This window comes from Apiospora aurea (assembly GCF_038362705.1).
Source record: "Apiospora aurea strain CBS 24483 chromosome Unknown utg000009l_segment0_segment0, whole genome shotgun sequence".
Lineage (NCBI taxonomy): Eukaryota > Fungi > Ascomycota > Sordariomycetes > Amphisphaeriales > Apiosporaceae > Apiospora > Apiospora aurea.
Genome location: NW_027117396.1, coordinates 1,351,022 through 1,367,493, shown reverse-complemented (window position 1 = coordinate 1,367,493; position 16,472 = coordinate 1,351,022). Strand labels below are relative to the sequence as shown.

At 54.3% G+C, this 16,472-nt stretch overlaps 3 protein-coding genes across 3 annotated transcripts; 2 read left to right on the top strand and 1 right to left on the bottom strand.

Moving 5' to 3' along the window:
• Positions 1-8,122: 8,122 nt before the first annotated feature.
• PG986_013530 (uncharacterized protein) lies at positions 8,123-10,526 on the top strand (the record flags this gene model as incomplete). Its single annotated transcript, XM_066849752.1, has 6 exons — positions 8,123-8,319; positions 8,393-8,691; positions 8,749-8,912; positions 8,986-9,092; positions 9,159-9,330; positions 9,384-10,526. The coding sequence occupies 6 exons, from the start codon at positions 8,123-8,125 to the stop codon at positions 10,524-10,526; spliced, it is 2,082 nt and encodes a 693-aa protein (XP_066693895.1).
• A 1,323-nt stretch (positions 10,527-11,849) lies between these two features.
• Positions 11,850-14,346, bottom strand: PG986_013529 (uncharacterized protein; the record flags this gene model as incomplete). The annotated part of the gene is made up of 4 exons (XM_066849751.1): positions 11,850-12,312; positions 12,375-12,515; positions 12,622-13,221; positions 13,337-14,346. 4 exons carry the CDS (start codon positions 14,344-14,346, stop codon positions 11,850-11,852), a joined length of 2,214 nt encoding a protein of 737 aa, XP_066693894.1.
• Positions 14,347-15,436: 1,090 nt separating this feature from the next.
• Positions 15,437-16,203, top strand: PG986_013528 (breast carcinoma amplified sequence 2; the record flags this gene model as incomplete). The annotated part of the gene is made up of 2 exons (XM_066849750.1): positions 15,437-15,473; positions 15,575-16,203. 2 exons carry the CDS (start codon positions 15,437-15,439, stop codon positions 16,201-16,203), a joined length of 666 nt encoding a protein of 221 aa, XP_066693893.1.
• Positions 16,204-16,472: the final 269 nt, after the last annotated feature.

The following is a 16,472-nucleotide window of genomic DNA, read 5'->3' as shown; positions in this document are numbered from 1 at the left end:
AGGTTGTTTCCCAAAAGGCTCTTGCCAGGGGTTCCGATCAGGAGAAGCTGTGTGAGAGATCGCCAGTATCCTGGCCATCGATCCAGGCACCAGATGGTGGGACCATGGCTGCGCCTTCTTCTGACCAGGTTCTTGAGTACTTGCTGCCGTCGATAGAGAAAGAACGGCGTGGGGTGGTGCGAGGCCGGTACCGATATCATCATGAGCAACCGCTAACGGACGTCTTGCAACGACCAGCAGTTTGCGGCGCCATTAAGCTTCCGTCAACGACCTGACGGCGTCGACAATGAGCTGAGAGGCTTTGGCTGACATGGGCTGTCATCTGCACCGGCAAGCCTTACTGTACCATCCCGAGATCAGAGACACACTTGAATTAAGGCCAGTAAGCTTTTGCCAAACCAGATGTGAAGCAAGAAACACTGCGGGCGGATTCCACTCGCTGCTGACGATGGAAAATACTACACCGAGACGGCTGTCCAGATGGCCGCCGGTGGCCAGGACGATGATCATACCTGGTTGCAACCGCGCAGGGACGATATTCAGGCTAGAAACCCGGTGCTGAGCGTCTTCTAGAACGCCAGCATGGTGCTTGGAGCTCGTTTACCCCTGCCAAGGATTGATCGGAAGTGGATTGGACTCCGTCGGGCTACATTGCAGCTGGGCAATGGACGAGTCAGAGAGCGAGAGGAGGGCTCTCGCGGTCTAGCCAGGTCTGGATAGACGTCCGGAAACGCTGCCGTGAGTAGATAGATGGACCAGGGTCGGTTTGGGCGGATTCATGCGAACGGGCGCGGAAACCACGATTGATCTGATCAAGGGTTCCTACTTGGAGGGAGGATTGGTGGCAGGAGTGGAGGTCGATTGGTCGCTGGTCGCTGGTCGGCTGGTCTCGCTGTGACGCTGTTCTGGTTTAGGTTGCGGCAATTGGAGCTGGGCTTAGAGAGGGTGGGCCCTGGGCCCTGCCCGATAGAGATGCTGAAGCGGCCAATGGGAACTAACTGGCGCCTCGGGAGGCAGATCCTGGACGGACATGCCCTGGACACGCCCTGAACACGCCCAGGCACGCCCAGGCAGGACCTGGCAAGTCCCTGGACAGATCCACCAACAACCCCCCTTAGCCTCAGTTCTCGCTTGATTGTAAAACGTCCGCCGCCCAAACGAGTCCACACCATTCGCGTCTAGCTAAACGGCCCATGGCTGCTCGCTGTCTGATCTTTAGACTGTTGTGCTATGCGTACAGAGCGGGGAGATTGGTCTTCATGCCTCAATATGCCAAATCCCGAACTGCCCAGCCGGACGTTGCAGGCGCCTACCTGGAGCTGATCAGTCAATCGTGCCAGTGGCTATGTGTCTTCGTTCTCATGTTCCCGTTCTACACACCGGTGGGTGGAACATGCATTGTGTGCAACTTGTCACTGCCCGATCACACCAGTGCCCTCCTCCCTATCGCCGACGGCAACCTGGCCCGAAGTGGTGGACATCGCGGCTACTTGATGTGGTGGTGACGCTAGCTAACGTGAACACCCAGCGATACGCCAGTATGTAAGATGTGTGTCTGTCTGGCAAACTACCAAAAACTCGATCACGGAGGAGACGCATGCTGATTACTCTGCACTCACCAGTAAGGAGAACAGGGACGGGCCCTACCCGCGTTCCATTCTGGCGTCTAGAATCTGCAAGATCAATTCGTGATTGAGATCGGAAGGCTGCTGCACTGACACTACCAGCAAAAGCCTTCCCATTTACTGTACTACAGTAAGAGTGGGCCTCTCTCGATATATCTTGACGACACCGGAGGAAGAGTCAGTCGTCGACGATTACTCGACACGCACGCATCAGTCCTCGAACAAAGTTTCCCTCCCCTTGCTTCGTCCCATCCCCATCACGGAGAATATTCCGTCTGTGCCACCCATGCCTACCTGTATATCTGAAGTCGGATCCCTGCACCCGCTGAGCCTCGTTTCAACCCCCTGTCCCCAGCTAGGAGGCGGCTGAGCAACATCCATACCCACTATAACATCACCTCTGCCAGTTTGGATTCCAGACTACGGGCGGACCTTCCATCTCCTCTGCAAACCTAGCAAGTCAAACCTGGAGAGGCATGAGCTTGCAGCATGAAAAGAGAAGAATCCTTTCCAGCGTTGGGACGAACAGTCCAAATTTTAAGAACGGCAAAGGGGCCGATCCTGTCTACAAGGACAACCAGCAGGATGTTGCCTGCAGCGATCAAATGGGCTGTCCGACTGGCACGCGTCGGGATATCGCTGCGCTCCGTTGACAAATTCATCTCTTTGCGTGCTTCAGGTTGGTTGACTCTCATCTCATCGCCGACAGCAACACGTCCTCGTGGAGGGGCTCATCCTGTCCCGATTCTCCATATTCCATTTCGGCCGATGAAGGTCAGAACCCGGACAGAGCAGATCTAGGGGCCCATCGCCGTCCGTCCCACTGGGAGTCCCGACGATGAGGAATTCGTAAGCTCAATCCCGGGAACCAGATCGGCGCAACTTCTCAATAGGGCTACAGACTTGGCAGGCCGTCATACCACATCATTTATGTCAAGTTTGGGATAAATATCAGCTTCACCGTAGTCCCACCCCGTGTCCCGGTAGTTGTTCGAACCAGGTATTTCACGATCGTGGATGGCGGAGACCAAAAGGAGCTCGGATGAGTACGTATGTTTATCTGCTTATCTGAAACGCAGACGTACGCTACTTGATGGGGCCTTCATGGGCACACTCTCTGGTTTGAGGAATCGCGATTACCGTCATTCGACTCAACTGGCCGCCTAGAATTGATTGATTCATCTCACTTGGGCGGTTGTTGTTCCTACGCCAAGCAAATGGACCAGACTGCACTCTATCTGGGAAATATAATTTTCCCGCTCATAACATCTCATCCAGGTGTGTTCTCTCTCACGTAATTGCGGTCCCTGCGTGATGTGGTTTCATGTAGAACCATACCGATGCGATGGTTCTGTGTTACTGAATGATAATGTCCGACTTCCCAGTCAGGAGCCGCCATCATTCGCTAACACAGAAGAGTGCCACGTACTGTTGTGCGCTCTACGAAGCCGGGCTGTCTCACCAGGACTCATTCACGTCATCTGCTAGATTGTTCCTTTCTGTCAAAACGCTAGATTGACTTTTGACGTTCGTTCGTTGTAAGACATTCCTACTGCCAAACCGGAAAAGAAAATCTGGCTTGGTGTCGCTCCTTGCGGCTGTCGAGTTTTTGGTTCTTGTCGCATTGGCGTTGTTTGCGATAAATTGGGAATCAGTACTCTGAAAAGACGTCACTCATAGCATTGAGGGTTGAGAAAGGAAATATGGTGAGTACTTTCCGTGGCTAGGTGTAAAGCTCATATGCCTCGCAGGTCCAACATACGTCAGGCTTTGCGTCTTTAACCGGAATTGGGAGGACTCGAAATGTCACCTAAACGGCCGATCACTGCTCTTCAATGATCTTCCCATGGCACACTAGAGAAGTGAGGTTGGCATAAGGTGCATCATAACGCATGCCGCCGATCTGCAGATCCGGATATCTGAGACAAACGACCCAAATGTCAAGATGTCGACCACGCGGTAGCGCAGTATTTGGAACTATATGATCTTCATATTCCAGATAAACACCGTTCTCGGCTTATACTACCCAACGAGCAGCACACGTTTCTTCGTCTCTACGACTGCATCTCCCACGTTGCGCTTGGCACCGGCACCGCCTGCATATATTATTATCCGGCCGAGTTACAGTTACGATGCGAGTCACAGTCTCGACGATCACCACATCAACAGAATAACGCCTTGGCACCAGCTTCCAAAGCGGAACTCAGAAAGTTGGGGGTGGAAGAAGGCAGTATCCAGCGCCAACGAAATCCTTTCAAGACCGTGGTGGGCTATGAGTCCACGCAAACCTCACAATCTCGGTCATCTTGAAGGTATCGAGACCAACTAGCTGAAGTGCCGAGGTTACGCTCCACGTTAGACAGCCTCCCTCTCAAGCAAACCCCGCGACAGAGTGCATGTATGCGGTTGCATCGTACGATATGAAGCTATCAATACCAGACTGCTGGCAAGCGGGATAGGGCTACAGGCAAACGCGACCATTACTCGTGCCGCGAAATTGGGTGTGTTCATCGATAGTTGCTGGTCCTGGGACTCGCTCGTTGAGAAATATGCATGCGGTCAGCTGTGTATAGTATGTGGCATCGTGTGGTGTCATTGACGTTCGGCCGGAGACCCGAGTCTTAGTCTCGGCTGCTTGCATCTTTACCCCAAACCTCGCTGAAAATAGACCCGACGGCGAGGAATTCGGGCACAGGGTTGCGGCGAGGCTGCGGAGAAAATGAGATATATCGGAAATTACACACACACACACACACACACATACAGAACCCTTCCTGTCACGCTGGCACAATAGTGCATCCAGAAGTATGCCTTTCGTTGGCCCCATATCGAATGGCCTAGCCTGCCGGAGCCCGCCCAACCATATTCGAGGATCTCATATACCTGCATAGAAGGGCAGACAATCCCGACGCCTTGGGATCGTAGTAGGGCTGACTGGATGATTGTCACCCCCGCAGCAGGCTGCCGACCCAGTGACCCCTTATATATACCGCTGACAGCTCAACCGTGCTCGCCTTCCTAATCCGGAAGGCGGCGACAAATGGGATCGTGAGAAGCGGCAGGAGTTTCCCGCTTGGAATGTACTCACGTGTTGAAAGGGACCTGTCCTACCTTTCAATGTCACGTAACAACAGCGGTTCCGGGGCAATGGAATGCGACTTTCGTCCGAAAGCATGTAGACGATCGAAATGGAAGGCCGAGTCTCCAAAAATACCGATGCCAGAATTTGATGAAAGGTAGGTTGGGGTTTGGTGGTTGGCGGTTTTGGAGATATCATGCCCAGCTGGCAATCCTTCCACTAGGCTCTCTTGGCCCACCGTTCTTACTGAGCTTGTCACATCGCTCCCGTCACTTGGCTATTGCTTGCTTATTGCTTGGGCCGCGACGGCGATGGTGCGGCTTCTCTATGTGTTGTTACGGAATTGGGTCCGCGAAAATGGAGCTACGCAACGTGCCCGTGATCCAACTAGCTCCGGCAGGTGACCGAGTAGACGATGTTTGATAGGATGTAGGGAAAAGGGCGGAGACTATATCATATCATCTTAGTTGAAAAGAACTTTGCGGGGAAACCCTCTTGACCCATCCGCTGGTCCTTGGCTTGCGAGACCGTCCCCATGCTTCTAGATCGATGGATGAACAGGCTAGCTGGCGATCTGGTTGTCGATCAAAGGATGGCCGGGCAAAGACGCCAGCCACCGGGTACTGCACCGGGCAGGCAAAGAGGAAGCCAGCAGCAGGCAGGGAGGCTGATGGTACCCAGACCCGGGACCTGGCGGTGACATATTGCGATCGGCAACAGGCAAGCGCATTCTCGTACCAAAGCTATTTCAGGAGATGATGCAGTGCGTGAGCTCGTGTTTGCGCCGAGGACATTTTGTCATTGCATAGGTATGGGCTGTGGCTTGCATGTCGGGTTGTATGCAGCCAATTGCCGACGACTGGGCGCTATTTCTTCCAAGCCTCAGACCCTCCACAAGATCTTGGTAAGAAGGCCCCCCCCCCCACCTCGACCCCACCAACTAGGATTCCCCAGGATCTTCAGCGCGGCCCTGATAGAAAGACAACGGAATACCAATAGCGCTGCTAGGAACCGCGCCTGACTCCATTTTATCGATGAGGTTATACCTACTCTGCCGACGCTTGGAATCGGTAGCGTACGTCTAACATAACGCCTAACCAATTTCGACAGGCCGGCCGGGTTATATAGGCAGCACGTCAAGATGCGACCTACCTGAGGTACTTTCTGCATCGCTAGACGCCCGCATATGCACGCCGCCACAGCCGTAGGCAGGGCCAGGAGCGGCGGCGGCACCAGGCATGAGCAAAACCGCCTGAGCCGTCTCGTGGTTCCGGTCACGCCTTGGCGGGCTGGTGGTGTGTCAGTCGCAGTATGTACCTTTCGCTGGAGAAATCAGGGAATGGGAAAAGAGGGAATTACCTCATCCCCACAAGCACCTTGAGAGACGGCCCGGTGTGATTAGGGTGCAACTCGTTTTAGCTGAACGTCTGATCCTTGGCTGAGGTAGTAATCGAGAAGAGGGGCGTTCAACGATGAGGAGTCATGAAAGAAACAAGGGTCGATCGAGTGCCCCTCCCCTTGGAGTTGAGGTATCGAATCTTTACATCATAGCAGGCAATTGGAAGTTGGTGATATGCTGCGTATAGGTATACATATCCAGGCCGGCGGAAGAGGTCTGGCTTCCTTTCGTCTGTTATTGTTATGCCTTAGCCCGTAATGCAGGAGTTGCGAACGTCTCTCGATGCGAATCAGCCACGCCGCATTGCGGATGCTGAAACGGGCAATGCTGGCAACGGCACTCGCCTTGTTAATTGCAGGTTCATCTCGTGTAAGGCTGGAGGCGACAAATCACAGCGGTGCGGGACCTTTTCCCTTGCTTTTAGCTACGGACTTGCGGACTCGCGCTGCCAACGTCGAAAGTGATCTAACCTAGACATGCACCTAATCATGCGCTCCTGATTCAAGTAGCACCAGCATAGAAAACAGGCGGTCAGATTAATCACGCATCCGCTAATCGCGAACTCGTCCAGAAACGCGCGAACGTCCTGGATGAAATAAGGAATTCTTCCATCAGACGAACAGCGCCTGAAGAGGTGGCTTGCCTTGCTCGGGTTGAGGATAGGCACTCTCCATGACACCGTCGAAAATGGCGTAGCTGCTTGATAAGGCTTATTTCTTGTGTTCGTCCGGAAAGCGGCCGACACCCGAGCCCGTTTTCGCCGGCTCGTACCATGGGCCAGCCTCCGTCCATTAATCTTCTTTCACGCTTGTGTGCTGAACATCTCCTTCGCTCACTGTTTCACGGCGATGTAAGTTGCTAACGACGGGGCGAAAACACCACCGGCCGTCCATCCATCCATCTACAATCGATTCAGGAAGTTCCCTCCTACCAGATCCCATGTCGGGTGGTAGCTGACACCCTTCGGAACGCATTTTGTCGTGTCGAGTGACCCATCCCTGCTGTCTTTGATTTTATGATGCTACCTCTTTCTTTTCCTTCCCATGACTGGCAGATCACTTTCCTAACGCGGCCACCTATCGAACTCTACTGCTCTATGGTTGCACGCATTAGACAGACAGATGCACGTAGTCTAATTTTCGTTGCACCACTTGCCATGCCCCGTTCGGGATGTTTCTCAGACCTGTACCTGTAATGTCCGTCGCTCGGCCCAATCGCGACGCCGCTTTCTGAGGGGCTCATTACCGCGTGTCCAGATATCCAAACCCAACCCACATACCTGGGTCTGGCTCACCCGACCCGCCTGCCTCGCTCACGGCGCTGAACGGGTTCTTGACTCTCGTGCCGTTTAAGCCATCTTCTTCCTTGGAGGGCACCCCCGCTAGGCCTTCACACGATGGCGAGCGCATGGGCGGACCTCACCAAGAGGCGAACCTACCCACCGGCCTGTCTGTATGTCTACCTTGCTCTACCGCCGCGAGTAATCCTCCCTCGCATGCGAGATGGGCCCTCCTGACATGGGAGTGAAGCCCATTTCCTAACAAGCCGGCCGTCCGCGGTCAGGCCGACGAATAGGACCGTGTTGCACGTCGAAATAGCAAGTCCCATGATTTCTTTTCTCACCCCCAAGGTGGATGAGTATGGCCCCCGACTCGATATGCAATGACACCCGACAACCCACTTGGCAGCCTCTCCGGCTTCTACATACTCCTCCCTCTAGACTTGGCTGCTTAGCAGCAGCAGCGTCTGATCTTACTGAGAAGATCCTTTTCCCTAGTCGGTCGACTATACCACGGAAAACGGCACGGTTTCCTTTCCCTTCCCCATTGTGAATCAGACTCGTATAATTACTCTTACTCCCGCCCGCCCTTGGTTAAGATCGCCCTAAACTTTCTTCTCATGCCTGTCTTGGTTTCTCTCTACCCTTCCGTATATTCTTAAGGCAGACATCGTCTCTACCTCACTACCTCGCTCTCTTCCTCTCCTGGCTGGCAGTTTGTTGAAAGTGTACCACCCACGATGAGGCTCAGTATTGCCGCAGTTGCCCAAGTGGCGCTGACTGGAGGACTAGTACATGCTGCCTCTACATTCTCTCCGGCACGACCACCGGCCATACCACTGGCAGTCCGGTCACCATATATCAACACCTGGCTGCCGGTAGGAAAGGACGGCGGCAATGGTGGTTATCTCGCGGGAGAGTGGCCACAGTTCTGGAGGTACGCTTTTGTTCACCATGTTTACTGATGATGGTGATGATGATGAGATTCCGAAGCTAACGAAGTATAACAGTCAGCACACCAACGGCTGGGTCGGTATGGTTCGCGTGGATGGCACTGCCTACACGTGGATGGGTGCTGCTGCCAATGGCCCTGCAGCTGTAGATCAGACGGAGTTCTCCTACACTTCTACCAGAAGCACCTTCATCATGGACGTCGGAGGTAAAGTCGGGATGAATATTACCTTCATGTCCCCCGTCACACCCAACGATCTAAAGAGGCAATCCTTAACCTTCTCGTACCTCGACGTGGCTGTGCATTCACTGGATGGCTCAACACACGATGTCGAGATTTACACCGATATCAGCGGTGGTGAGTTCTTCCATGAACATGCCAGACGGTCCCATGATTTACTAATGACAATTATAGAATGGGCTTCGGGTGACGACAGTGCAGTCCTTGAGTGGGACTACGACACTGCGAGCGGCGTCGCTTATCACACAATCACTCGGCAGCAGCAGAATGAGATGGCCGAGGATAGAGAACAAGCAGCTTGGGGGACGTGGTACTGGGCTACGGCAGATGGCGATGGTGTAAGTCTTTGCAGAACACACTGAACCTGGCCATCCGATAAACCTCTGAATCCATTGCTAACATAGTCAATAGCTCACGTACCAGAGCGGGCCAGATGTGGATGTGAGAGCCAGTTTCGCCAAGGACGGGGCCCTTGCAAACAGCAAAGACACCAACTTTCGCGCAGTCAGCAATCAGTGGTAAGTAGCGATCATGTCTGGCAATTTTTCTATCAGTACTGAAACGTACACTAAACCCTCTCACAGGCCAGTTTTTGGATTCACCAAAGGGCTCGGAGCCGTTGGTAGCGAAAGTGTCTCTACCCTCTTCGCTATTGGTTTGACACAAGACAATGCCATCTCCTTCCTGGGCGAAGGCGATGGTCTGACTAAGGTCCCGGCTTTATGGAAGAGCTACTTTTCCAGCAGTTTGGATGCTGTATGCATACTATCCGCAATTCGATGCGAGGGCTCGGGACTAACTTTGACTAGATGACATTTTTTTATAACGACTACTCCACAGCGTCAGGTCTATCCACGGATCTTGACAACCGAGTTGCCAGTGACTCTCTGGCTGCTGCTGGCCAAGACTACCTCACCATCACCAGTCTAAGCGTCCGCCAGACGTTTGGTGCCCTGCAATTCTGTGGCACCGACTCTGCCCCCTTGGTCTTCCTCAAGGAAATCAGCTCCAACAGTGATATCCAGACAGTCGACGTCATTTTCCCGTCAATGCCTCTCATCCTCTACACGAACCCCAAGCTTCTGGCTTATATGATGGACCCCTTGTTTATCAACCAGGAAAACGGCCACTACCCCAACACCAATGCGATCCATGACTTGGGCACTTTCCCCAATGCCAAGGGCTACCCAGCTGGGAACGACGAGCTGATGCCGCTTGAGGAGTGTGGCAACATGGTCATCATGGCTTTGGCTTATGCCCAGCGGACTAGCGACACAAACTACCTGAATACCCATTACAAGCTACTCAAGCAATGGGCCGGCTACCTTGTCGACGACTCCCTCGTCCCCGCAAACCAGATCTCCACGGACGACTTTGCCGGCTCCTTGGCCAACCAGACCAACCTTGCCATCAAGGGCATCATCGGTCTCCGGGCCATGTCGGAGATCGCGAAAATGACGGGCAACTCGGACGACGAGAAGAGCTTCGGCGACACCGCGACCTCGTACCTGCCGCAGTGGCAGAACCTGGCCATCAACCAGGCCGCCGACCCGCCACACACGACCCTCTCCTACGGCGACGGCGACTCGCACGGCCTGCTGTACAACCTGTACGCGAACAGCCTCCTGGGCTTCGGGACCGCGTTCGTGCCCCAGTCCGTGTACGACATGCAGTCCGCCTTCTACCCGACCGTGGCGCTCGAGTACGGCGTCCCGCTCGACACGCGCCACACGTGGGTCAAGTCGGACTGGATGCTGTTCGCGGCGGCCATCGCGAGCTCCGACACCCGCGACATGTTCATCAAGAAGCTGGCCAACTGGATCAGCGCGACGCCCACCAACAGGCCCATGTCCGATTTGTTCGACGGCAACACCGGCGATTTCCCCGGCATCACCTTCAATGCCAGGCCTGTCGTGGGTGGCCACTTCGCGCTGCTGGCACTGCCCAACTAGGGAAAGAGGGATCTTTTATCAACGTATATGTGGTGATTTCCCCACTGCTGGACGTCATGTTTTCTTCTTTTCTTTTCTGTTTGTGAACCCTATTGGCTGTTCGGTCAGATCAGATGATACCCATTTCTGGAACTTGAGAAAACAATCGTTAATTCCTTATATCATCGTTGTTTTTATATTATTAGTTTTACTTTCATCTCGGCATAATGTCCCTTTTACGAGCATACTAGCGAGTTTGGGCGTTGCATATCAATCTGTAGAAGCAAGTTCATGAAATATGTTTTGCTAGGGCGGGAGAACGGCTATACTAAGTTATCTGGTCGGTCGCTAGACGTATATACTACTAGTGTTGAATGAAGACATCATGAATCTTGCCCATGCATACTGCTTTCCATGGTGGTATTGATACGCCATTATGCCTGGGCCCAGTACTCGATCCTTCCTTGGCGCCTCCAAGTGCGAAAATATCGACCAGGGCGGCCGCTTCATCGATGATATCGTTGTCAAGGCCTTCGTGGTGAAGGAGAACGAGCAGGGGCTAGACCACAGCTGTATTTGTGGAGGAGTATAGGTTCTACACGATAAGGTTTCTTGAGCTTATAGCTTCGTTTCCATGTGTCATAACATGTGGCGCGATTCGTTTTTGTTTCAGATACCCCTTTTTGTAGATCGCTTAGTCATGGATGAGATTGTCTCGACTCAGGGACCATGAACGGAATGAGAAGTGTTCACGGATATGGGAAAGAGACTTATAGGGTCTCAACACATGTCCAAGTTGACAGAACACCGCCCGTCGAGCGTTCTCAAGCCAAGCCGGCTACAAGACTCGACGAACGTGAGCGTGTGGACGCCCCAGTCGCCTCGTCCTGGAGTTGATTGAATATAACTCTCTGGAGAATCTGATAACCAATACAGACGTCGATGCTAACTACCCAGGAGATAAAGAATGCCAGTTCGCGATAAAAAAAAGTGGCGAGACGATATTCCAACAGTTTGGAGGACGTACGGTCGACCCATGATTACGAACCCTAACCCTAACCCCACCCCTAACAAAGACGGGTGACCAGAACTAGTTCCACGAGAGCGCGATGTACAGTGACAGTGGCAAGTAGCGTGTTGTCTATACCACAGCCCGGAACGGCGTCCCTGGCCCACGGATCTAGAGCGACGATCCACGTGGCCATCAGGGTCGACGACACGCGGGAAAGCCTAGAGAGAAGGTACGATACTCATACCATGACAACTTGGAAATATATACCAGTTTTATTACCGAAACCCTAGAATGTACAAATATATCGCAATTTCGTCAACAATACCATCGGATCAAGCAGTGACCGTAAACTCCCTACTGACACCCTCAAAGGGAGTAATGTTCCCGCCCAAGCTCTTGGAGTCCCCGTAATACCGTATGCGGTAGACGCCCGGCTCCGTCCACGTCTCCGTCTCCCACGTGATGGTGACCTCGCTCGTCGCGAGCAGCTCGCTGGTCCGGCGCCAGCGGAACACCAGATGCCAGTCATTGTCGTCACGGACGGCGATCCACTTCTTCTCTTCTTCCTCTAGAGGGCTGCTGCCTCCTCCTCGCTCCTTGGTCTGTTTAGCCCGGAGCTCTGCCTTGTTGTCATCACTGGTAGCATCATCATCCCCTGACGTGACTAGCCTCTCGACAGTGGCATAACTTTGTTCTAGCCGTAGATTGTTTCGCGGGTTGGCACCCACAAAGACAACGGTGGCGTCTGAACCGCGCTGAACAACATCGGGCACGTCGTTGATGACGTCCCCGAAGCTCTTCGTTAGTCCCGACGAGTCGTATACAACACCGGGCACGAAGCTCAAACTGCGATTCACGTTGTTTGGTGGCTCGGGTCCGACCGGGGGTTCTTGCGCGAAGTCGCATCCAGATACGGCACAAATGACAGGGTCAAGTTGATATAAGCCTGCAGTGTATGTGGACCATAAAGGGTGCTGGCACCTTCGTAGCGTTGGATGCTGGATCACTCAAATTAGCAACCAGAAGAAATAAAAAAAGTAAACAAACTTAGACCGGAAAATATGTTTGGGGGGTGGGCAGGGCAAGTTAAAGACGGATACATACCCGTATTCTTCCTCAGTCGTGATATAATGCGTGTAGCTGTTCGCAGGGCCGCCCAGCACTACAACCGGTTCCTGAGGGTGAGGCCCGGGCCCAGGCTCAGCGAGCCCGAACCTCGCCGCAACCTCGCCTGCGACTGCGTTCTTCCACCTCCTCCCGGCCATCGTCGTCGCCTCTCCGGGGCTCACGACGATGAACATCTGCCCCACGCGGAAGACCTGGATGTCCACCACGTTGGGCGTCCACAGGTAGGGCTTTTGGACCTCGCCCACGTCGAGGAGGATGGGCTTGGGGTGGTGGCACGCCTTCTGCTCCTCAGTCGGCGCCTTCAGGAGGCCGGAGACGACACCCCACACGGGCGAGGTGGTGTTGGGCCCGCCATTGTGCTGCGTGAAGTCGAAAGCGCCCGGGCCGTCCGAAGTACCGGCCGCGAAGGAGTAGCCCAAAGCCGCCGGACACGTGGCGACTTCGGTGCCGTTCGATAGCGCGAACTTGTAGTTCGACATGTCGTGAAAGGTGTGGAAGGACTTCACCCAGCGACCACGTATTGGAGTCAGCTTGTGCGGCTGGCTGTATAGGGTTCTGGCGGGCTCAAACTGACGTCTGCCCACTTCGAAGCACGATGCGGTCCCGGTATCGTCCGCAGTGAAAAGGGGCCCGCGGGCATGGCATTTTTTGTGGCTTGCCGTCGCTGCAGGTGCTATTCTCAAAGCTGCACATTTGGCCGGTCCCGTCTTCGCACCACGCGCCGAGCACGTTTGGACTCGTGTCGCCGACGCTGGCTTGCGAGAACCCGGCCACAAACCCTTCTGCAGAACTCTCGTCGCCTTTCGCGCTGTTCTCAAAAAGGGTTGCCGCTACCCCTTTATTGTCACCAGAGATTAGGGTATTGTTGCCATAGGCCGAGGTTCCGTGGGTGGGAAACCATGTCAAGACACCAATGTTCTTCTTGTCGGAAGCTCGCTGGAAGTTCAGGAGGGTCATGTCTTTTTCCACCGAGCCATCGTCTTCAGCACTAGTGTTGTACTGGGATCGTTCCGTCTCCGGGTTTGCGAGGTAGGCAAACAGACTTCTGTTGATGTTGGCGCCGAAGACCTTGGTTGAGCCCACGCTCAGGTGGCCGGGAGCGAGGCTCTCATGCGCCCTGCGAATAGACAGGACGGCACCATCCACGATGGCACGATAGCTCTGGTGGTTGAAGCCTTTGCTCGTGATTTGCGGCAGAAGATAGTTGAGCCAAGCCCCGGGCCCACTATGCGAGTGCGTTCCCGTTACGGCAATGTTGTGCTGCCCGTAGCCGGCATATCCGGACCCCAGCTCTTGTAGACCGGACAGGATGCCATAGCGTACGGCGGTATCTCCGGACTGCGTGTCCAGCACCAAGTAGACAAAGCGCTCATCAGGGCGCTGCGGGTCAGCAACGATAAAGGCTCGCGAATGTAGCCTCTGTCGCAATCCGGTGCCGATCTGGTTCGGGTCGGCGTAGCCCATAAGATTGATCTCTACGCAAGGGCCGGTGATGTCGGCTTTTCCGACGCCAAGCAGATATTCGTCTCCATGTTCATGTTCTTCCGTGCCATCATATTGCGCAGGCCCCGGAATGTCCTGTAAGTGGCCGGTCCCTTCTGCGCCGTGGCCTTCACCAGATGGTATATTCCACGGAAGTCTGTGGGAGAAATTCTTGGGCAATAACGAGATAAGTGTTGTGGTGGAAACTAGCAATACCATGACGGCGAAGAGAAGGGCATCTCTGCGAGAGGGTGCCCTGGAACGAGATGGAGTCTCCATTTCAAAGGTGACGTAGGAGGGCCAGCCTCGACAAACTTGCACAGTATCACGACGTCTGGTATTCTTATGTGTTGGTCTCCTGAGGAACTGCTATCTTGTAATTGTAATGATAGAGGTCGAGGGAGCTAGCACCAACATCACATCGGGCATGACCCGGACGAGTGTAGGGTGGGGGGGGTTAACCAAAGTCGAAGGCAAATCGAATCAATAGAACAATGAATAGAAGGTTATCCTTGGCAGGGACAGCATGCACTTAAAGTATGGAATGGGTTCGTACATGTAGCAAGATCGACAGACCCGTGGAGAGGGACAGCCAGGACCTATTTCAACTTCATGTTTTCTGTGGCCCATTGTCATGTGCAGCAGCTGGCTGTTACGCGCTCATGAGTCAAACCAGCGAGCATCGATCAAGATCCATCTCCATCTTGGATTTAGGTCGTGGCGTTGGCGACACTGCCTAACGAATAGGCGGGAAGCTCTCCAGCCAGCCAGCGCTGTCCACGACTGAGCTTCAACTCCTAAGTGCGGCAGTTCGGACTTCAGCAGCTGGCAAGCCGGTGCTACCCCAACTAGTGTCGTCATAAGCACGATTGACCGTCGCATTGCAGGCCAAAGGAACGCTTGTTAATGCTGCTGCGCGCCTAAAAAGCTTAGAGCTAACAACAAGTGCCTCCCTCCCCTTGCAGGCAGTTTATGCAGCAGCCAGCAGCCAGCAGCGGTCTTCTGACCTACTTCGTAGGCCTGTTCCCTCAAGGTGGGGCCTCTGCTGGAAAGTTGCATCCCGATAAGCCTTATCAGAGTAGGTTAGGTAGGAGGATACTGAGTAGGTAAATAGGTAGAGTATGGTTAACTCGCGATCGCGATGCGCTCACTGCCCATTGCCAAACATCAATACGACTAGAGAAGACTACACCGCCCACGACATAGCATCGCAGTTGTACACCGACGCATATATTCTAGCAGCAATTGATTCAACTACCCAGCCCAAACCTGTCGTAGAACCAGGCGGGCGGCCCAACAGACAGACAACATGTCGATCCGAACCACCGTCCACGAGTCTCTACCCTGTAAGTCGACATCACCACCAATTCTCTCGCCTTTGTTCTTCTTCACTACCCACCCCCCTCGCAGTGCTGCATCAGCATCCCCAAGCTAACAAACTCTATAGACGTAGACAAAGAGCCCACAGCCGACGAGCGCTCCAACGCCGAAAACCTCATAAGCGCCGAGCTCGCCTCCATACAACAAGCCGACGACAGCGCAACAAAAACCCACCCGTCCCTACCGCCCCTGGTCGAATCCCCCTTCTTCACCGCCAATTCCCTCCTGCAGCAGGAACAGGCCCGCCTCGCCGCCAAGCAGCCCCTGGCCGCCATCGACCTGACGCGCTACGAAGTCGACGAGGACGACGTCAACGCCGCCACCGACCCGCAGGAGCTAGAAACCGCCCTGGCCCGCGCCTACACGGCGCAGGCCTACCTGACGGCGCGGCACGCCCACTTGGGCCTGCTCGACCGCTACGGCAAGAACGCCTGGCTCGTCGGCAACTGGCAGGCCGAGGCCGACCTCGCCGGCCTCGAACGCGACCTGGCCGCCGTCAAGCGCGACATCGAGCTCGTCAACCACAGCCGCCGCCAGATGCAGACAGAGGTCGGCGAGGAGCTCCGCGGGCTTGACGCTACCTGGCGCCGGGGCGTCGGCCGTGTCCTCGAGACAGAAGTGGCCGTGCAAAGGTTACGGCACGACATTGAGCAGCGAAGGCAGGCCGCCGCAAGGGGGAATGGCGTTGAGGAATAACAGCTTTGGCACACACTCAGAACATGAATGGGTTGGAATAGCTTGGCGTGACGTGACGAGCGAAATGTACATTGAGAAATATGAGCAATTCCTCGTTCGTAATCTTGTTGCAGACAAAGACCTAGGACCTATTAAGGCAATAATACTACTGCCAGCATGGGGTCGTCATGGGTACACGAAGAGCAGGAAACGGAGTTTTGTTAACTCTAATCGCGTCGTGTTGCATTGGTAGAGGCGTTAATCTAATTAGAAAGCGAAGGTATCTTTAA